This window comes from Fopius arisanus, unplaced genomic scaffold (assembly GCF_000806365.1).
Source record: "Fopius arisanus strain USDA-PBARC FA_bdor unplaced genomic scaffold, ASM80636v1 scaffold00009, whole genome shotgun sequence".
Taxonomy (NCBI): Eukaryota; Metazoa; Arthropoda; class Insecta; order Hymenoptera; family Braconidae; genus Fopius; species Fopius arisanus.
The window spans coordinates 1,203,305-1,226,381 of record NW_011887748.1 but is presented as its reverse complement, the minus strand read 5'-3'; the positions used below and the strand labels follow the sequence as shown (position 1 = coordinate 1,226,381).

General features: G+C 39.1%; 1 protein-coding gene across 1 annotated transcript; it reads right to left on the bottom strand.

The window, feature by feature from the left end:
• Positions 1–8,267: 8,267 nt before the first annotated feature.
• Positions 8,268–21,795, bottom strand: klu (klumpfuss). Its single transcript, XM_011317098.1, has 3 exons — positions 21,784–21,795; positions 19,610–19,717; positions 8,268–12,006 (listed from the first exon to the last, which is right to left on the bottom strand). The coding sequence occupies exons 1-3, from the start codon at positions 21,793–21,795 to the stop codon at positions 10,498–10,500; spliced, it is 1,629 nt and encodes a 542-aa protein (XP_011315400.1). The 3' UTR covers positions 8,268–10,497.
• Positions 21,796–23,077: the final 1,282 nt, after the last annotated feature.

Here is a 23,077-nt window from a genome sequence, read left to right as displayed (position 1 = left end):
GTTTGAGAATTCGAATGAATTAACAACAGCCATTTTAAGCGTTGAATTTATTCTGTCGTCACCATTACTTTTGGTAATTTTAGACATTCAGGGGATACTCATGTGTAAATCCAGGCAAACACAATCGAGACTCTTCGTTCATCGCTCAATGTCCCACTGTACAAGCCACTTCCATTTCACCAAAAGCTCAAGCTCGAAAAAAAATCACGTACGTGTATTCCAACTGTAATAAAAATACACCTATTAAAAATAAATATAATCGATAAATAAATATCAAAGATATGAATAAAAATGAAAAGGTTTCACACATCAATACCAATACAAAATTTTAAAAAATTCTCCCTACCAATCACTGAATAATTGTACTAATTATTTTGTTATCAATAAATCAATATGGAATTGATAAAAATCGGTAAAAATTTTTTGAGTAAATGGATTCACGAATAAAATATATTTTTCTGTTGCTGGTGAGATCGGCGAAGGAAAGGGGGAAGGCACGGTAGGAGTACGAAAGTAGGAGGGAATACGGGTATTCATCATCCTTATTTTAACGACACGAGCAAGCGGCGAGGTTCGCTCGCGGGTATCGGACTGCGATCTGGACTAATAACATTCACGGTTATGAATGGCGAGCGAACCCCATGAACACCAGGAGCATTAATTCGTTTGGTCTGAAGGTGCGCCTGGGACGCCTCTGTTCGAAATTGGCAAGCGTGCGCCATCGCCATCAGATTACTCCACCAAAAGAATAGATCTATTTTTTATTTTCCAATTAACCGATCATAACCGATCATAACCGATCATAACCGATCATAACCGATCATAACCGATCATAACCGATCATAACCGATCATAACCTATCATATTCCCCGAAATAGACAATCCTGACGCGAAAAATAATTTGAAAAATCTACAGACAAAAACCTAAAATGTTAATGCAAATCGTAAAGCTTTATTATTATAGAGAGAAATTGAGTGGCGAAAGACATAAAAGAAAGGATAAATATAGTTGACTTGTAATGAACGGAAAATAGCAAATCCCATGGTGCGAGCAAAAGGTCCCCCGTTCGGACACATAGAGGCTTAAATTAGGCGAGAGAAAATCGCGCGATCTATTCCACTGTAAAGCTTTCTTTCCTCGGGCTGTGACCAAAATAATTAGCAAAAGAAAGCCATGGAAACAGACGTTAGCCGGGTACGGACAATGTGAATTATTCGAGTTGATGGTGTGGGGGCAAAGGAGTTGCAACGAGATGCCGCTACTGCCACTGCATGACCCCGCACTCTGTTTTTCACCCAAGATCAACCCGTGCAATTCTAATTCTTCCTTTTCAGTTATATATCTGTGACTGCATTGTTCGATCCTCCTCTCTCCTCTTTCACCTACCATTTGATCTTCCCTCTTCATCCCGTATCTCTCTTCTCCTTCATCTTCGCCTTTTTATTTCTCAACCACTTGGCTTTTTTTTTTTTATCTTCTTCATTGGAATTGTCTCCTTTACGCGTGCACTCTCGACCCTCCAACCGGGATAACTCACTTTCCACTCTAGACTGCATAAATTATACGTAGGTAAATGTGACTCGCCATATACTCCACCCTTTTTTATCCCATTCTCCATTTCCGGACGGTAATTTTTTCTCTTAATTACCGATACATTCCTCAATGACTGATATTCGCCTTACTAAGAAATTAATCTGTAATTTATTCTAATTACCGAATGTAAATTCCCGTTTAATAGTAGATCTGGATTACAGTCAAGAATTCTAGATTATCCCGAGGGAATTTTATTAATGAATTTTCTTTATTAATTTATAAGAAAGTGCACAGAGTCATTGATAATAATCAACGGAGATTGTTTCATAGATGTGGAGGGCTCTATTTGTAATATTTATCTGGGATTTGCTAGTGACAGGTCATATCGCCGAGATAAAAAGATAAAGATATAAGTGTATGAGAGCAATTATTCATGGCGTAAGGTTGGAGCTAACAAATCGCCAGTCAAGTGGCAACAGCGTCAACCATTGCGCAAGATCATTTTATCTACAGATGTCTTGGGGGACTCCTCCCACGTTAAGTCTATGAACATCGCCAGAACGTAAATTTAGAACTCAAACGCATTATGCACGCTCGGACTGACTCGCATTGGGCGTACGATACTAGCGCGAGTGCGTGCAAGACCAAATCATTCGTAAGAATCACTTGATTCAGAAATCCCAGCCACACACTAGCCAAATACAATTCAGAATTACCTCATTAAAATAAGGGAGGGAGAGAAAAAAGGATAGACTTCAACGCCTGTTGAACTTCAGTAGATGATTAACAACCAAAAACAAATTCATTGGTAATAAAAAGAGTTGAGTCGCTAGCCGCGAGTCATTAGTCGGGCAAATGGCGTCTCGGTCCCTAGAACTCGAGGTATGGATTCTCACAGACGTTACCAACATGTCATAATCAGCTGAGGGTGAAAAGACACTGGCACACGACGAATGGAGATGAGAGGCCCATTAGAGTCGGCAATCCTCGAGCACCTCTTTGTACACATATTTTTTTTTATTTTAGAAATTTCATTTTGAAAATTGAAGAAATCTTTTGGGAATTTCCACGTATAAAATTCTCTCGAAATATTCTCTCCTAGTTTTTATACTTCCGTTTCAGAATTTGGGAGGAGTACAACCCTCTATAGGCTGAAAAAGGCAGACCGATTTTTTGAGGTACTGAAAAAAAAAAAATTAAAAAAATGTAAATAGTCGATCGGAGGAGTTTGATCGATATCGTTGAAAATATCGCATCCTCTGGACTGCGAGGCCTTTCTGAGGAGGTTGGTAAAGCTGTCGGATGCGAAATATATAGCTGATAGGGTTTTGATGAATCGTTGCAGGGCGAGTTGCCCCAGTGGGACGATATCAGTAATGCTGTACGTTGTGAACGAAACCGTAAATCCACTGTGCGACGATAAACGACAATTGGTTGGGACGCACAAGGCAGCATCCAGTTGGTCGGCAACCAGTTGTGCTTGCCCAAGTACCAGTGGTGTTTTCAACGAAAAACCGATCTCCGTTGCTTGTCACACAAGAGGTCCTGGTGTTCATGAGTGTATTTGACCAGATTTTATGTGGGCGGACATTCAGATATCGCAATGAATGCATGAACTATATATCTGTGCATGTAAGTGTAGGCGTTGCCTGTACATAACTGCTCGACGATATCTCCATTGTTCATATGACGAATTAATAGTCACTCTGTGGTGCATGCTATGCTGGTATGCTAATGACACCATTACTGCACCTAAGTGACAACTCCAATTACTATTGAAATTCTATTTAAATTTTTTACCAATTTTTATCCCATCCTTTCAATCCATTCATTAGCAACTATTCAGGGACCAATTGAATTTGCACTGTTTGATGCAACAAGTACTCTTGGGCCTTATCTTGATTCACGTATGCAAGGCTGGATCTAGCTGACACTCAGCTCTCTGGGAGGGCAAAGTCTCCTGTCTTCCGGACAATTTCCTGAAGACAGTCAAGCTGAAATATATCTCCCGATTTTTATGTCCAGATAGCTGAGGTAAAGGATGACATCAAAAGGTATTTACCGAGATAGAACGTGATGCGAGGGACATTCTTGCAGCAACACCTCTTCAAATTACCAGGAGTTGAAGATTCTCATTAAAAAAAAAAGAACTCGCGGTTGTTGATACACCAAGATTTTTGGTGATAAGATCCAGTGGGAATTGCACTGTTGTGCTCTATTGATGCTCCACCATTTTCAGAACAAACAGTTAATAAATTGCATTGACGCTGGATGAATATCAAGTTTGGCCTCTGCCGTTGCATTCCAATATGCACTAGACACATTTACTGGTGTGTTTGGTGTTCGTATTGGTGAAATAACCGATACATACATCAGGTGGAAACTCGTCTATGAGAGGACTTGTTGGAACTGTCGGTGGAGAGCCAGTGGCCTTACAAGGACGTGCTTGTGCCGGCGCTCACTTGGCCGTTGGTGGTGTGTTATGTGCCGTGTTAGATGAACACGAACATTAGCATACATATGTGCTGAGATATATATGAGGTAGCGCGCGACCGGCACGCGTAATCTAGAACTCAGGGCAAAAAGACATATCGTCGTAGCACCCACACCCATTTTTTAAAAAAATTCATATTTTTCTAACCCAATGAATATGAGAATTATTTAAATATTCAAGCGTTTATTGTCGCTTGGTAAAATTTCATAGCGTATGACCGCCCACGTGCATTGTCTGGACCACTGGAGTGCTGCTCACCAGAATACAATACTCAACTCGCAGATGTGAACATGAATAAATGGATTTACAATTTGACGTAGGTGTGTCTCGAACCATTTCTCTGTAATCGATCAGAAAAAAAAAATAACAACTGAGTTTACCTATCAAAAAATTACAAGAAAAAATATAACTGAACTGCTTTCAGGGGTCATATTATTTTTAATTGGTGAATTAAATCTCGGGCGTTCACCACAACTCATACCTTTGTATATTATCCAAGAAAAATATCGTCTACCAATTCCTTGAAAGCAAATAAACAAATTTAATGAGCATTTCTTTCGATTACACTCCCAGGCATTAGGAGAATTAGTACCCAACAATTAATTAACTCAGATAGAGTCAATCGTATAATTGAAAATTTTTAGTTGATCTGTAATTAATTATTTCCAGGAATGTGCGTGTCAAGGGCGGCTTTAGTTCTTAACTGAGCAGCTGTGAGGCAAGTTTCATACCCAAGTCAGTTACCAACAAGAACTCGAGAGTTCCAATCATTGAAGACACGTATAGGTTGAACTAATGTTTTATAGATTTATCCAAAGAAGTGAAGGCACACCGTTTTAGGCAACAAGTGGTACTCGATGTACACGGATACCAGTAAAAATTCGATGAAAAAAGATAAAAATCCACACATTTTACCCAATAAATGTTTCCCCGCTTGACGTAGTAATTACTGAGTAAAAAATTCAATTGGCCATCTCATCATCATGAACTCCACTAGTCTCCCAATAACAGTTAGTATGATAATTCACGAGTAATTATCATGAGGCAAAATGTAGGAGAGACATCGATATAAAAAAGATAAAATAAATAAATAAAAATGAGACAGTGATACCCTGTGGACGTGGAAACTCGACGTGTCCTTAGCTGTAACCCGCCTAATCCAAGTGTACACAGAGCAATACTGACTTGCTGTCTTTTCCAAATAAAGATACTGGTCTCGTCGTAGGCGGTCTCACCATCGCCCAAGTTAATGAAATGGATATTGGTTACAAATTCCAAAATTATTGGATCAACCTCTGACGTTTACTATTCCACCTGGTCGTCTTAATTGACCGAATGCTCCACCGACGAAACAAAAATATCTCCATCCGATTATGAATAATCGATAGTCGATTCACAAATATAACTGCCGTTGGAGTACGTGAAAAAAAAAAGATCTTCAGGTCGAGTGCCATCGATTCACCTGCAGTTATTACAACTTTATTTTTATTGACTCCAGTCGATTGAGTGAGACGTGGTAATTGCTTCATTTTGTCGTTATTTTCCAAAGAGTTGGATGAGAGTGGATGGAAAAATTATTTAATTATGGTGTAATTGGTAATTAGGAGTTTATGCCAATTAAGGAATTTTTTTTATGGCTTTCGGGATTGAATTGCGGAGGACCATGGACTCGAGGAGGAAAAGAAATTTCATTGATTTTGGGTGAATGTTTGTGTGATACTCCACTAATTGAGCTGGACGTTTTCATCAATTATTCCATGCTGAAGAGTTTGCCAGGTCTATCAATAGAATGTGGGATACTCCATTTATTTCGGGAAATTCCATGTTCTAACTGAATTTAATCTCGTTATTACCAGTGATTATCCGAGGGCACGTTCCCAATTAAATCGACTGGTCTCTAAATGCTCATCAATTCCCTCATCCCTCGAAAAAATTGGATATTTCCCGAGGAATTGAGTCTTTTCAGAGATACACACAGTGTGATAAAGGTGAAAGCACATGTGAAGATTGCAAATAAAAAAAAACAGCAAGTGTGGGCGTAAATGTGAGACCAATTATATCAGGGGAACGACAGAAGAAGATAGGTGCAGCAGGTTGTGAGACACGTGAAGGACCTGAGAGTTTGAGTTGAACGAACGAGGAGCCGCCTTAACGACCAGTAACCTCTTCTCCAGTGCCCACCAGCTAACTATGGACAAGTGCTTTTCATTTTTGGTCCTCAACTGCCATCCGGTTTCCCTCCAAAATATTGCAACGAATATTGACTTCACCTTCACCCATGGATCCCATCCCTGAAGTCTGATTTGTCGCTCTCATTTCAGGTTTTCACGTCTTGTCTTATTTCGACATTTCCTTCTCTCCTCTCCTTTCTTCTCCATCCCTTTTAACCTCGATGAATATTATTTAATGAATATTATTTAATGAATATTATTAACTGATGATCTTGAGAGAAATCAATTTTTTTCATGAATCTGTTCAGAGAGTAGAATTATCAAAAATCCATGACATGTTCTCGGTTCAATAGTCTACAACTATATAGGGCCCAACGACAACGTTAAATCCAACGACATTCCACAATATACTTGGGATACAGGAAGACGGCATGTGAGATGACGCAGTAAATCCTCTGGTGAAGAAGTAACGCATTCCTGAGAAAATGCACGCAACAAGAATATGTTTTGCCAATGTACGTTGAATTGGAAATGAACACATATTAGAAGAATTCGAGTGATAAAAATCATGAATCAATTGATAACACGACAGAAATTTGATCTCAATGCTGATACCAAGGGTTGCAGGTCTAAATTATCCATAAATTATATCATAAAATTATGAAATATGGTAATTGATATTTATACTTCAATGCAATCCATTGTATTGTTCTTCTATTTGCTCGTCATTAAATAAATTTTCATGCGCAATGAGTTAAATAATGGTGGAATTGACTGAGGAGTATCATGAGTACCCGAATGACAATTCCCGACGATAACTATCGAGAATAGTGATCGGTATATTTAGTCATTATCATTCCTTCGAAATTCATGTGACGTACGTCGAGTCCTGGCTCGTGTCACTCGATCATTGCAGTTGATCTATTGCATTGGATCTTTACCGTAACCACATCGAAGATACACCAACGGAGATATCAGTTGGAGCCACGAGAATTACAGACACTTGCACGCTGAGAACTTCTGTTGTTGACTTCCTCGCGTGCCCAGTTTGTCACGAATGACAATTTATCGTCGTCGTTCTCCTCTTGACTCTGAAAGACGGCGGTCACGTTGTTACCTTTACTTGTTGCAATGAAATGTCTGATTCTCTCAACAAATTCATTTCTTTCGACCCTCTTTTTACCCACGATTATCATAAGAAATTGGCAAAATCGGTTTATAAAAAATACTTACTAATTCGATTCATTCATCATACACTCGACAACTCGCGGAGAATTTATACAAGTTGATAATAAATAGTGTATGTGTGGGTGATACTGTACGTCTCAAGCTATGGAGTTGCATTAACAGTCAGTTCACAGCGTTGATCGGTTGGATTTCACTCTAGTCGCCGTTTACCGATCATTCGACAAAAAAAAAAAAGTCGTTTCTTCGACCACCATGTGCAGGTGATCCCTCTCTCTCTCTGCATTTCCTCGCGCGACGGCTTATAATTTCTAATGGGTCCTCCTTCTTCTCCTTTTTTGCTCTCGTTTTTTTTTTCTCCTTTTCAATCCTTTTTTTGCACTTCTCTTTTTCAACTGACATCGGCCATGCCGGTGCGAGTGGCAATAATTTATCTGGATCGGAGCCACTGGCGACGGTGGGACGCGTGTGCGTTGGTGGTTACAGGTAGTGAAAAGAAAATAATAACAAATAAAAGAATAATGAAAGCGACATATCAGTGGCAAGTCCAATACTCGAGGATGGATGGTTGATGGTTGAGTTCGCGCCCCGTTTTCATCCACCAATGGAAACCAATAAAAAACATATTAATCATTTTTCAATCGGCACACGTCACACCAGGATCTTTCATTCTTCAGATAAGATGTACATCATCTCTTTTATTTATTCTTTTTCTTTTCACTTATTCGCTATTCGTTTTATCTCTCACAGCGCACCTATATCGAGTGATAATAGAAGAAATGTTTCTCGAGCTGTGAGAAAAATTGATATCATCTGTTCATTTGAAAAAAAAAAATCAATCTTTTATTTTCAATCGTAAAAGTTTTATTACCTCATCATCGTTATCATCATTATTATTATTACTACCATTATTATTATCATCATCATAATATCATTGATATAAATAATTGTTCTCTTGTTTCAGTACTTATGTTTAACCGAGAGCGGATACATTACACCAACAATGTTGTATATATATACGAGCAACTCTCGAGAGGGTGAAGTGATAGAGAGCGGACGATTGAAAAGGTATGAGCAAATTTTCATAGTTCTCTTCCCTCTGATGTTGATTATATTTATTTATACATATACACATGAACAATATATAATCATTTTTTATTTCATTCTGGAGATGAACAGGCCACAAACAAAATAGATGCATCAATTGAGAAACTATTCAGATCAATCACATTATCATTTTCATTAATCTGATCTTTAATACCTACAAACTCCCCTGGATATGTCGAAAATGTTTTCCGCTTTTATTTTTTTTCAAGGCACAACTGTTTCTCATCACCCGAAATTCATTTGACTTTCACCTACTGCTCGTTATATACGAGAGTAATTAATGCCTCATACGCATTACTGACACCTAGAATTAATCCTCGCGCTCATCGTCACCAATAAATAAAATAATATTAGAAAAAAAAAAGAAGAACATGACGAGATTCATTGGAGGATCGTATATAATTTCAAATATCCCTAGGCTACGACATAATCTCTACGAATTAAGGTACAAAATCATCATTGAATTAAATAATATAGCTCAAGGTATCAACGATAAAATGTCCTTGTTCATTTTTTTACTTGAATTTATTTGAATTCAATTTGTTCTCAGTAAAAAAAAAAATAATTAAGTAGGAGAAGTGGAGAGATGAGAGAATAACAAAATAAATAACAGAAGTTTTAAACATGAGAAACTACTTAACAACTTATTCAAGTTAAATCGAGAAGTAATAATAATAATGATAGTTAATTAATAACTAAACAAAGGGAGTACTTCAAGTGATTGATAAATCATCGGATATGGCTAGTAACTCAATAGGCACAATCATACTATACTTACAAAAAGTATATATTTTTGTATAAATTTTCGTTTTGTCTGGCACATATTTTTTATACCCTGCCCGAAGACATAAACGTAATGCTCCCCCTTTCAGTTAAAATTTTTCAGACGGCACACGTTCAACAATTTAATGATGAATCTAGTAGGCAAGTAAAATGGCTATTCACTTTAATCCACCATAATTTAAAAAAAGAAAAGAAAAAAAAAAGAATTATTTTTTGATGAACAAAAATATGAAAAATACATCTCGGGTTTTGATTTAATATCAAATAATCCTCGCAAAAGTATTAGCAACTCGCGCAGAGAGTTGACAGCTGTTACATGAGTAATTGGGCATCTCTTGATTGTTCCACAAACGCGAGGTGAACTCAACAAACGAAAGATTCGTATGCAACAGACAAAAATCATACCTTAAAAGAAACTTAATAATGAAAACAAACAACAAACAAACACACATTCTTAACGACTAATATGTCATCCACGTGTTCATAGCAATGTAAAAAAAAAAATATTCAATCTCGCAGGCACAAACGTGGCTAAATCAACGTATTAAGTTTTCTTCTCTACATGAGTGATTACAATAATACTAATAATCTTCGATTCAGAATTCCTAATAACCGGCTAGTCAATTCCTTCCTTCGGACCTCTAAACAGATTAAAACGCACGCATTTTAGTAATCCAGTCTCCATACTATAAAGATTCACAGATAATATTAGGGAAGTCAACGAAATTAATGAAATAATGAAATAATTTGGCACTATTTGCGATAAGATCTTAAGTTAAGAGGGCATTACTTCCTGCGTGAGAGAAAAAAAATAATAACCGGGCAAGTGATAATGAATGGAAATGAATCACTAAGATAGGCTAAAGAGATGGAAATTGTTATGTTGAGTAAATATTACAATTGGTGTGGAATGAATGTTGACATTCTCCGGCACTGGCGACGACAATAAAAAGATAAAAGTTAGTGAACGGTGAACCGGTGAAAGATACATGGTGATAATACTGTTTGGCCGTCTATCTGCCGAGGACGAACACAGGTGGGGCAGTCTTCGGGTGTTTTATTAACTCCAAATCCTCAATAAATAACGAAGATAAATTTGGAATTTGCGTAATCGATAACGACGTTGGCACGATAGGATTGAGATTATCAGTATATAATACTCATATAAAAATGAGCAAATTGTATCAAGGGATTCGATAAATGACACATTGGAAACATTAAAATCACTCAGTTTTGAGATTTGACATTGAGTCAACGGGATAAGTGGGACTTTCTGGATCAGTTGATTCTGATTTAGTGTGGCCATCGACATATCTAGCATGAGTTCTTAGATGCCTCGTAATCATATCCCTCCTGCATGCTGCGTACACACACTGGGGACACTTGTATGGCTTTTCACCGGTATGAGTTCTCTGATGAGTGCTCAGATGATCCGATCTGCTGAATACCTGTCCACAAACACGACATGTGTAGGGTTTGATGCCCGTATGTAGTCTCATGTGTCGCGTCAACATATCCGATCTTGCGAAACTCCGATTGCAAACGTCACAGCGATATGCCTTAGCTGATGCATCTCTTGGTCCTTGTCTCCTGTGCCTCGATGCCATGTGCTTAGCCAGCCTGTCGTGCAAACTAAACATTTGTCCACAAACAGGACACACATATGCAACATCAGCACCAGGAGGCATCTCCTCGACAACTGGTGATACTTCCAAATTGTATCTGAAGGCAACACTCTCTTTAGTCGTTGGTGATGCAACATCACCCCTCACAACTGGTACACTAACTGATCCACGGGTGACAACACCAGTCACTCCTGAAGGCAGTAGCTGAAGTGCCGCTGGCCTCTCAACTTGTGAATTCTTCATTGAAAGATCAAGAGGTGATTCTTGTGGACTAGTTGTATTGTCACTCTCCAATGATCCACTACCGGGTGTACGTGATCTTGGCCAGAGTGATTTTTGTTCCCAGCCTGAGCCAACATCGGAATCCGAATGACTGCGTTTTCTCTCGTCAGGTCCAGGCAGGTACTTTGTATGAAGATATTGCTCAAAGCTATACGATAAAGGAGAGACTGGTGTCAGTGGTGTGAAATTCAGAGGTGTCATGGGTGTCTGTGGTGATGTCGGTGATGGTAGCATAACTGTATTAGCCGTTGAACAGTTAATACAACTGCATCCTGGAAACTTGAGTGGTACACGATGATGATTATTCCTCTGAAGACTTATCGGTAGATGATGCTTGTTGTAATTTGTACCAGTGGTCAATCTGTCATCCGTCTGTGATTCCAAGTTATCCAACGGCTCTAGATCATCGAGCAGCTCCGCTGGCTCGTCTTTAAGGCTCTTTGATGAAAATTGATTTGGAATATCTAACGATCTCGGTGATCCAAATACATCCTCTTCCTCTTCGGACACCAGCGATGTCGATTCAAATCTGTTCGAACTAGTTTCACACTCGTTGGGAAGATTTTTGTGCGCTTGAAGATCGTTAAGCACTTGATTGAGGCGTCTTCGTTTACGCAAAGCTCGATGATTTCGATTCGCTGTTGCTGCTAACGTATTATTATTGGTACATGATGGAGGTGGCGGCTTTGCTGGACCCGGGGGCGCGGCCGCGGCGTCCTCCACGACGCTCTCGGCCATCGTCATTGATGATATGCGGCACCCGCCGCCTGGGCCCTCTGTACCGCCTATCACACCCCCAGCTACCACCCTACTGGCTCCCGTTTCCTGCAACAAGCAAATCATCCAAATATTCATCATTCCATCAATCCTTGAAAGAATCCATCAAACTATACAGATTAATCCATCAATTTCCTAATCCAAATCCTAAACATCAAGCTTTACACCAATCAGCAATCATCCTGGCACCATCCCAGCCCCGTCCTACCTCAATTAATTTAATTTTCCTCGGTGGATGCCCTTCAATGTAATTTCAATTTAATTCTTAACGAGACACTACACGTTTCATTTTCCCACTGACTCTTTTTCCGTAGAACCACCGATTTGGCTTTATACCATCGCCAACTCCTGGTGAACATGAAGAGGAATATACTCGGATGATAGCCCACCGTAAAACAGTATACGTGGTGAGAAGAGAGAGGATATGAGGGGGATTTGTGCCTACTCGTAAACACGTATCTGAAAAAATCCCATGAAAGTTAAAGCTTTACGGAGAAAACAGGTCTTTTCGTGTGGGCGTTCACACTTGTTCCAGAGATCCCTCCATACCACGCAAGTGCATTCATTTTTATCAGTCCCTAACTAATTATCATGTGAAAATTTAAAAAATCATTATTTTACCGAATGAACGAGCGAATGCTGAGTACCAGGTAAAATTATCGTGGGGCAATTTCTGGGATGCTGAGAGCGAAGAAGGAACAAGAGGATTAGTAGTTGCGGGATGAGTAAAAGAATACCTATGAGAAGCACCTGTAACCAGGCGTCTCTTCGCCGCAGCCAGGATGAGGAGGAAAATAAGAACGAGACAGCATGGAACAGGTTGAGACAGGAATTCTCATGAGCGTAGGTGGATCGGTGGTTGATCTTACTCGTGGTACACTGGGATCTCACGTTAAAATAAAATAGTTCATCAAATGAATGTCTGATTTGGGCTAAAAACAATCATTGAAAATATAATAATGATAAATCAGGGATACAAAGCACTGAGGCGGGAAAATTGATGGGGATTTTCCAGTAACGCAACGGCATCCGAGTCTAGGTCTCAACCATCGTGTCTCGTTAACTTTGTGAGGAACGACTTCCAGGTAATTTTACACTGTTACTCTTTTCCTTGGCTCTCTACTCTCTTTTGTAGCACTTTCTACGAAACCAAGTGAAGAGCAACACTACATCACTCATTCTATTAAATTTTATAGGAAAATTTGAATTTAAACCATTGAATTTTTTACAATTACCCTCACTAAATGTATATTTGATACGATCGCTTGCGCTGAGCGATTATAGCATCAGCAGTAATAAATTGGATTTTATACTTGCACTTATGATATGCGTAAATTAACCGCCCCCATGCGCAAGTAATATTCCCACATTTCACCGAAAATATATAATTTCTGTCTCGTATTTTACAGCATCAATTTCGCTGCGAGAAAGACATCCAATTATAACGAGATTGCTGCACCGATGAATAAAAAATTTATTGAAATTACACCTGATTGGTTTTATTGTTCGAGAAATAGTACTTGATTTACTCGTTGAGTCAACGATGGACTGATTATAATAAATGAGTACTTCGATTTAATTCGTAACTCGATGGATGCTCCAGTGAGCAAGGGCTTTCTAGCTAACGCACACCCGTGAAAGTTAAATGCGCGTGCAATTCACGTTTTGCGCTTAATTCTTCCACGAATTCGCTACCAGCGAGAGAACCCAGTGAAATCCCACATACCATACAGTTTACCGTTCGAAGATGAACAGTTTCTCGTTGATTTCAGAGGGTTTGATCCACCAGGACGAGCTATTTTAATTTATCTACCAAACCAGCACCAGATGGTTGAGTATTCAGAATATCAATTAACTCCCCTCCAATTTTCAATTACCCCCAAAATTCAATAGAGACAAACTATCACCAATTATCTATTAAATTCTCCATTAACAAGACGTTAATTTGTTTTGTTCAACAACAAAATCCCTGAATTTTCCACTTTGAAAGATGAAAATTCAAGATTTCACTGAAAATTCAATTATAAAATTATCAAAAAAGTGGATTTCCTTGAATTTTCAAGACGAATAAGGAATTCCCATGAAAATTGACTTAATCATCACATAATGAATAATTGATGAGAAAAAATGAATTTCCAACAGCATAACGTCTGATTTTTTCCATCACTCATGCGATTCGCTCTCGGAATGGTCTCAGGTATTGATTTGACAAGAATTTTCATTTGTATAACATAACTGGAAGATCAACCAGTGGGGGCTTATTATATGTAGCGGCTATCCAAGACGACGTTGTGAGGCAAGTTTTTATCACATCCGCCATCTGCCGACCGCTCGTCATTACCGCGTTAAGTAGTAATCCTTCTTCGGAGCTCCTTGATAAATATAAAGAGGAGAAAAAGATAACGAAAAAGAACAAGTGGCTGAAATAAAAAATGATTATCAACTTTGTGTGAAAAAATAAAATATAGACAAAAGAAAGAAAGGGAGAGAACATAAACGTTAATAGAAGGCTGGGGAAAAGATTTTCACGCTGTGCGGCCACCCTGATGCTTATGGTACAACCAATTGTCCAGTCTTTTACCAAGGCATCATGGAGTTCAGCACACTGCACTTGCATAGGCTACCCTGCAATAATTGTCGCATAAAATGGGCGCATTATGGCGTTATACTCCGGAAAATTACGACGTTACAGTGGAGGTTGCCAGATGCATACTAGGAGCTCAAATGAACCTAGAGGTATGTACATATTCGAGTTATGGTCCGTTTACGGATGAAAATTTGGAATTCATTCAGGAAACCAGTCCTCAGGGGCCTGTCTTTGACAGGCTAATTCCGATAATTGGAAAACTATATACGATATACGAATGGAGAAGCTAATATTTGTTGTTGCATCGTTGTCATTGTTATTATTATTTGATAATAATTGATAACAATTGGAGAGAAACAATTCCCGAGGAAGGACTAATCTATGATCTGTTGTACTTGGCGGTTGATTTGATTGTGAATATTTGTTGAAATTTCAAGGATTGTGTCCTTTTGAGTCATAAAACTCCATTTTTATTCTTTATTTATTGTTTTTATTAATCTTTGGGTGATTATCCTCTGGTGAAGACGTGCATTCCTCGTGCTGATGGAGAATTTTTAATAATATATTAGCAGTTATATTTTAATAAATGAGATAAAACCGAATGAAAGGGGAAAAAATAAATGTTGACAACTTCCGGAATCTGGGTTAGCCACTTCCAGAGTGAGAGAGATTAGACGCGAAGGACAGAGCTAGTCAGTATTTCATATTTCATAATAATTATCATCACATATTCGGGTGGCTCTGTGAAAAAAAAATCAAACGAGAGTTGACTTTTAAAAATTTTCTGGATGAATGGTACGAGAGGAACGGCTTATAATGTCCAATCGATTGGATGTAAGAGAAGGGCAACCCAAGGCTGTAAATGTCAGAGGCGTTATAGTGGAAAGTCCGATAAAATGAGAGATAAAAAGACACAAGCGGGGGAGGCAAAACTACGAAGGTGTACAAACACCAGGTCGACTAGTAAAATGTTAAACTATAGTTGGTATTCCTGTAAATGGCGATCGATGGAGCGGATTTTGAAAATGACGCGTGAATCAACGTATATTCACCCACCGAGCATGTAAATATATTCGAGAAGCGTCCGTTGAGAAACTCAGATTTACAAGAAATAAAATTAAAATGAAGGAGAGAAGGTGAAAGAGAGGGAAAAAAAAAAAAATTTATTGCCGGTGTATTATTTACTGAAAGAAGATGCCGAAAGAGGCTAAAGGTGACTTCAAAGTTTGTAGTACAAACGAGAGGAAAAAAGAAGCCGCGTTGAGCGTTTAAAAATAAAAAATAAAAAATAAAAAGACGTTTTAAGGAGACGAAGAGAAAGAAGAGGATCCGTGGGTGGACCAGCATTACTTGTCTCCTTCTCAAAAACCGCTTTCTTTATCCACTTGGGTAACAGGTGCGCTTGAAGACCTTGGGTCCTTCACTACAACCAGCCGATCGCTAATAAAATCTTTTTCACTTCCATTCGTCTGTTATTGACTGGAATTTGATGGGAAAAATCGTGGAAAATTGTGTGAAAATTTTGTAAAAATTATGTAAAAATTATGTAAAAATTATGTTAAAATTATGTTAAAATTATGTACACCCCATCAAATCGGTGGTTTCCTTTGTATTATTGCCGGAACAATGAATCTGATTCGGGGAAATAATGAAGATACTGTATTTCTACGAGTGGGTCAGCTTTAATGCTGTTACTGAATGTTGCCGCGGTTAGTATTCGAGTAGATGCCAGCGCCCCTGGTATGACCTCGAACTTGAACTCGTGGAGGGTTGTGAAGATCGATACCAGCCACGCGCATCCTCTGACCGATATATTGAATCCCCGGTTTTGCTGATTTTCCGACCTCTCGAAATATTGCCCAGATATTTCTTCCGTCAGGGAGAAATCCACCCCCGGGGAATGAGAAAATCATCCACAACCCATCCACTCCCATCCACTCCCATCCACCTCCTTCCACCTCCTTCCACCCCTTTCCACCCCCTGCCACCCCCTGCCCATAAAAACCAGAAATCGTCCCTCGATTTTCATCACTCGCGATTCCACAATTATCGGGCAAAATTAAAATGACCTGTATTGATTTTATCACTGTTATCAGACCTGGAGGTCGACCACATATACAGATCCCTCGGAAGATGTGCGATAATTCACGATCAAGGTTGAAAAAAATGATGGAGTAGTCGCGGTAAATAATAAAATGCACAAAGTGCATTTATTTTTTTCTATTATCTATTGATTATCCCACGGGGTGTTTCACTCGTGTTTTTCATGTGAATAAATCCCGAAGGTAAAACACTCAACTTTATACATACGTCTTTGAACGAAAGAGGCCTGACTTTACGCAAGCGCGTGTGTACACCGGACTTTCTACGCGGTCCAAAGAGGTTTTAAAAGAATTGGGTAAAGGAGAAAAAGAGAGAGGAACAGGGTAACGGATAAAATATCACCAGGCTCCATCGACGTCCATTATACGGAACACCTGTGGCCTGGCGTACGACGTATGTCTCCGGACTCTGTACTCTCTTTAAATGTATGCATATTGTACCCCTGCCTCCCTACCACCCTCCCGACCCCTCTTCCCCCTATTCCCCCTATTCCCCCCATTCTCCCCATTCCCCCTCGGCCACCTACGCACCCAATGGAAGCCCAAACTCATTATCCATCGGTGAATTAAGTCCCAAGAATTCATTGGGCCCGTGAAGATAAAAAAAATATTCACACGATACCGATATGTGTACCACCGCATGACCCCGCGATCCACCACTCATATTTATTTTCACATTTCTTTAACATTTGCAGTGGAACAATAATTGATGATTTATAAGAGATACACACCGACAGTGATGAATAATCCTCTGGTATATGTGATTTGATTGAGCACGGTAGCTCCTTATTGCCCGGGTCTTCCCATTCGCGCAATTACACCCGAATGGATTTCCTAATTGCCGCGTCGTGAATCGTGATTGCTCACGTTCGATCATCGTGGGCCCACCAGTGCCTTTTACATGCCGGCGGGTTTGTACGTGGTATGTAACGATTTGAGAATCGATAAAAATCGCAAAATGCCCGGAGCCATCGGAGGGCGCGGTCCACCTACTATTACCCACCTGCAGGAGCTTAGGGTTAAATTAACCTAATGGCCCGGAGAAACCTATTATACTCATGTGTACGAGAAATTTAATAAAGCGCGATCAACAGGTCACTCCATCACACCCTTTTCCCCCCTTTTCCCCAATTTTTTCCCAATTTTTTCCCAATTTTCACGCCTTCCCATCGCCACCAAAAAATACAATTGCATCAATTTTCCACTGTTATAATTACAACAATTACTCTGAATCGCAATTAAATTCCTCAAAGCTAAATGTTTTCTCCGGTCTCTCGGGTGATAATTCGGCCATTTCACGCCGATATAAACCGTCCACTCTCGATTTACGTACATGAATTAACAATAGCATTGAACTATGGCCCGCATAGTGTTACCGATTCATCACGCGTAAAATTCCATGCCCTCTCATTAAATTCGTGCAATTACGTAATCAACTTATTAAGAAAAAAAAGTATAGAGTTGGGTAAAATCGGCGTTGAAACGATGAGAGAATAAAGAACAATCTCTTTAAAGCAACAATTCGAATAACAGATAAGGAAAAATAAATTAGTCGTGTCAAAGGGTCAAATGGCGAGGCACAAGAGCGTGACGAGCACGCGTTGTGTCTGCGAACCGTGAAGGTGCCGCGTGTGTGTATATTTTTCATTTTTTTTTTTTTTCTTTCAATGTAAGAATCCATGTGAATTATCCACAAGGACATGAGGGGATTCCCTTTTAACACCTGTACCAGATAAAATGAGAAAAATTGCATTTTCTCAGCACAAGTACCATCATTATCAACTACAATCCTCCATACGCTCCACTTCCGTCGCTTAACGCTCACTACAACGCTTCGGTGATTTGGGTTAAAACGGATAACCGCCCCAGCTATACCTCCATCGACCATAAAAAACACTCCGAGGTCTCTCTACACGTGACTAATATTCGCTAATTGCAATTACACCTCGTGGCCCTTTTACCGGAATTTTCTACCTGTCGCCTGCTTTTCCGCTCCATTTTCCCACCTACGATTCGGTTGATAATCGAAAAATTCAGTCTCCATCATTATCTCCGTCCTTCTATCAGGAGTTCATGAATGAATTGAATGTTATTTTTATGATTAAGTAGTAAAATTATTGAGGTATTCTTACCGGTTAAAATTGTTATCAATTGTCGGCGATGTGCATCCAATTTACACCTGATTAAGTCACCCTTGCACGCAGAAATAATCAGTACTTTTTAGAGATATTGTGTTTTAAGTTAAACGTCTGAAAATATGATTTTTTATTTTCAGATTTATTGAATTATTGTTATTTGTTATTATTACTACACTTTCGTCATGAAATTCTGAAGAGTTACGAGTATAACACTTGTTATCACAGCAATAGAAATGCCTCTGGTGCTGGGGGAGGCTCGAAGGACGGTGACGAGAAAATATATTTTCATAATATAAGACCACGAGAGGCAAATAATCGAAAAATGTGAAAATTAATTTAATGAGATTCCACTGTCATTCACAATATCTCTCAGCTTTATCACAATTCCATCGCCTTCAGATAAATACCGGCTTTGTCATTCCTCGCTACCGACAAACATCGATTGAATACACAAACTTAATTCCCATTTACACACGTAAAATACGACAATTCCGATATTATCCCATCCACGGAATTCCATCAACGGGCCAAACAAATCGATATTACTTCCAAAAATCACTGGCACCAGATTGATAATAAATTACCACTAAACTTATCCAGACTAACTTGAGCACGACGATATTTTATGCGTATGCGATATATATTTTTCACATCCATAAAAAGCACATTTGACAAAGTTCATGGAATTGGTAGAAATTTCACTCGTAGTTTTTCATAAAATGTTAATGCATTGGTTAATTCGTGTACAACACCTGCACGGTGATAATCCAATGTATTTTTTTTTGCCAGATTATGCAAAGAAAAAAAAAAAATTATATACATACAATACGATAGTGTTGGCAGCGCGGTCTCGCGCCGACTGTTTTAGTATCCGTAGTAGCGAGCGTTTGTTCACAAGACTTCGGGTATCCTCGGAGTCCCCACCACGTGTCCTCCCGTCATCCCACACGATAATACAGGAATACCCTTCCCCCCTCTACACCTAAATATTCCTATCCCTCCTATCGTCCATTCTTCAATCCCGCCCGGTCACACACCACCACCTCCACCCCCGTTTGTGCGGCAATGCCGCATGATAAAAGAGAAAGATCCCAGAGAGGGGATGGGAAATATAGTCTCAGACTTATAGTAAGGGATCAGTAGACACGAGGTGGGCGCAGGAACACACATTTACGGCCACGCCTCTACATTTGTCCCTCTCTTTTACATCATCGCCTCTATTTTATCGCTATTCGCATATTTAGATATTCATTTTTTTATTTTATTGTCCCGCTGCGCGTGCCGGATTCAAATTTCCCGCCGAGAGTGCCAACCCATTCGATTGGCCAATGAGGATGCCCGCCGAAGGGGTTCGAGATATATCGACTCGGATGAACTTCATTTGGGAATTTTTGAACTTTAATGAGATGGCGGTTACATCGATCACTCGCTAGTCGATCTCTCGGCTTTCGAGATATTTCCACTCGGGCGAATTTCATTCATGTTTTTGGGAATGGCATGACGGGAAATTTGAAGATTATGGTACTAGGAGTGTAAAGCAGTTTTGGGATTGACTTTATTTATTATTTGGATTCAGAATAATTAATTTTTCTCATTTTTAAAAATTAAGCATTCATTATAACTGGGTATAGGTGTAATGATCTGCACTCATTACGCACTCTTAATTAATCCCACATAATTATTAAAAGTTAGTTGACCCAAGACAGAGTTTCTTGGCGCAATTTCTCCGTTAACAGCACAATAGGTGCTTGACAACATAATTACATTGTATAATAAATAGAACCGTATGCCCACGCTCTCCCAATATAATCTACAATACATCATCACGATTCACGGATTATTAGGCTTAATAAGACTTATTTGACAGTTCTTAAATCACTTACGGCTTTCACAAAAGAAAAAAGGAAATACAGATGAAAAAAATGCAGCACGCGCCCTCCGAAAAAGGCGATGACCGTCACCCTCGCATACATGGGTAATATACATAGGCAGGATACATAGGTAATGCACCTGGGTGCCTTTCACGCCAGAAAAAAGAATATTTCATGCGACTAAAGACGATGCCACACGCCCAAGATGATCCAGCTGTTTGATCTTAAACCCACGCGCCTATACATCTTGCGTAAAAAATCCTGACGATGACATCTGCCCCAATCGATCAACTTTTGCAATTCATCTTCATGTTTTCAGTTAGAACTTGAAATTTTTTTCTCTTCACCCCGAATGAAGGGAATTTAATATTTTTTATTTCTCACCCCATATCAAATCATTATAATCCGCAATAGAATAGTGACAATTAAAAAGGGAATAAGAGAAAATAATTACAAATTTCAATTGAACAGGTATGACGCGATCGGGTGAGAAGAAATTTATTCAATTCAATTAAATAAAGTGAGATATAAATCACGTGTGCAGAAAAAAAAATACATGGCTATCGCTAATTTATTAGCTATATCTATAGTATGTACTGTGCATCGGGAATTTGGTACTCGTTTTATTTTTCCGAGTACATATAACTAACAGGAATATGTACTCATCGACGGGGACCTTCTCAAGGAGACATTCTCTGATCGGTAAGTAAATAGAATACCTAGGCCGAGGAAGGCGTCTCCAAGATCTTTTTTCCGCGAAATTCTGCAGTGCCTAACGGAATATATACACGTATATGAAAAGCAAATGCACGTGAGTAACCACAGTACATACCGATAGACAAGGTTTGTCTATTTACTTGAAATCTCCATAGCAAAAACTTTCCGATATCTTTCATTTTAATTCGTCTCAAGGTGGAGCAGTTGCGTTTATTATTATTTTTCGTACAATCGCTGTCTTTGTCGCTGATCTTTCTGAATTCCACGATTGCATTGCCGTCTATTAATGCATGCTAATTAATTAGCTGGATCTAAGCCGGTCTAAAGATTTTTACAAAGCCGCACAAATCACCGCTTTTACGGGGTTATTCTCGGTGACATCTTTAGGGCTTTTTATTACAGATATTTACTGTCGAAGTCATTTTTCCCTCTCGTGTTTTCTGGTTGACACCTACATAAATCCCTGACCAACTACACGGACCACTGACCAAATTCTTTGTAATAGCGGGTGGTCATTCTTGCTGACAACGACACTCTCCTCAAAAGAAAATTCATTGTAACATTTTACACAATGACTCGTGTTTACCAATCGCCTCTTTCCGACAGCTTGTGCCGTCATTTAATCACCGAAAATTACGAAAACGCGCGTGAATCAATAAAATTATATTTATTCCAAAAAATAAATGGCCAAAAAATACCAAAATCGGTAAAATAAATAGTTAATTGCCTAAAATAAATTTCAGAAGACTTCTAGATTGAATAAAAAATTAATACACGAATTGAATGCATTAAAAGGGAAGTTGTTGGTAATTGGTAATATTCAAGTACCATTTACTTATCAATACCTCCACCGATCATCCACCCCCGCTGATCCCGAAGAATGTGAAAGTTGATGAGTCAGATGAATCTTTCGTAATGACAGAAACAATGAAATAATTCAATAGACACTGTACCTTCCGTGTGGCTGGCAGCGTGACTCGTTCAATTACGATATCACTTATTGTCACAATTACCACTCAATCACTGATTCCACTTTTCGACACTTCGAGCTCGAGTGAATATTTCAAATAAATATAGATGAATCAGGGATAAAAAATTTTTTTTCGCACGACACACCGACTTTATCGTACTTTGCGGATGCAAGTCGCTGGGGATATGTATATCTCTTGAAGTATGTGCAACCAGTGGGTTCACTCTACACCTACACTAGTTTCATTCCCTTCCTCTATAATCCACCCCTCCCACCCCGCAACACCCTTGAACTAGAAGAGGGAGGAGACTGTATGATTCCGTGGGTATGTATTTGTGATTTGATAGTGAATGAACGTTTGTGTACGTTCATATAACGGGGCAGAAGTGGGAGGTAGGACACGCGACAGGACGGCTCATAGAGGGGGAGAAAAGAGATTCCATAAAGAGTGGGGGTATTTTACGTCTTACCGTACTTTAGCTAACGCCCTCTTCATCTTTTTCTCACTCTTTAACGCATAACTGCAATGTTGAATTTGTTGAGTACATGGACCATTCGCCCTTTTGCTACCAAATTCTCTATTATTTTAGCTACGATTCTCCAATGATAACAACTCTTTCAGTGCCATCCCACAGATTTATCAAAATTCTCATTAATCTCCATTTTTATTTACTAACTCTGGGGCGTGACGATAATCACCATTTTTGATGATTTTTTTTTTGCCGCGCGTTTTA

What these genes read in the sequence shown, in the direction of transcription:
- klu (XM_011317098.1), bottom strand. An exon ending in GCTGCCAACACTATCGTATT is followed by an intron (nt 12,007 to 19,609) that starts GTATGTATATAA and finishes TGCTTGTTGCAG; the next exon opens with GAAACGGGAGCCAGTAGGGT.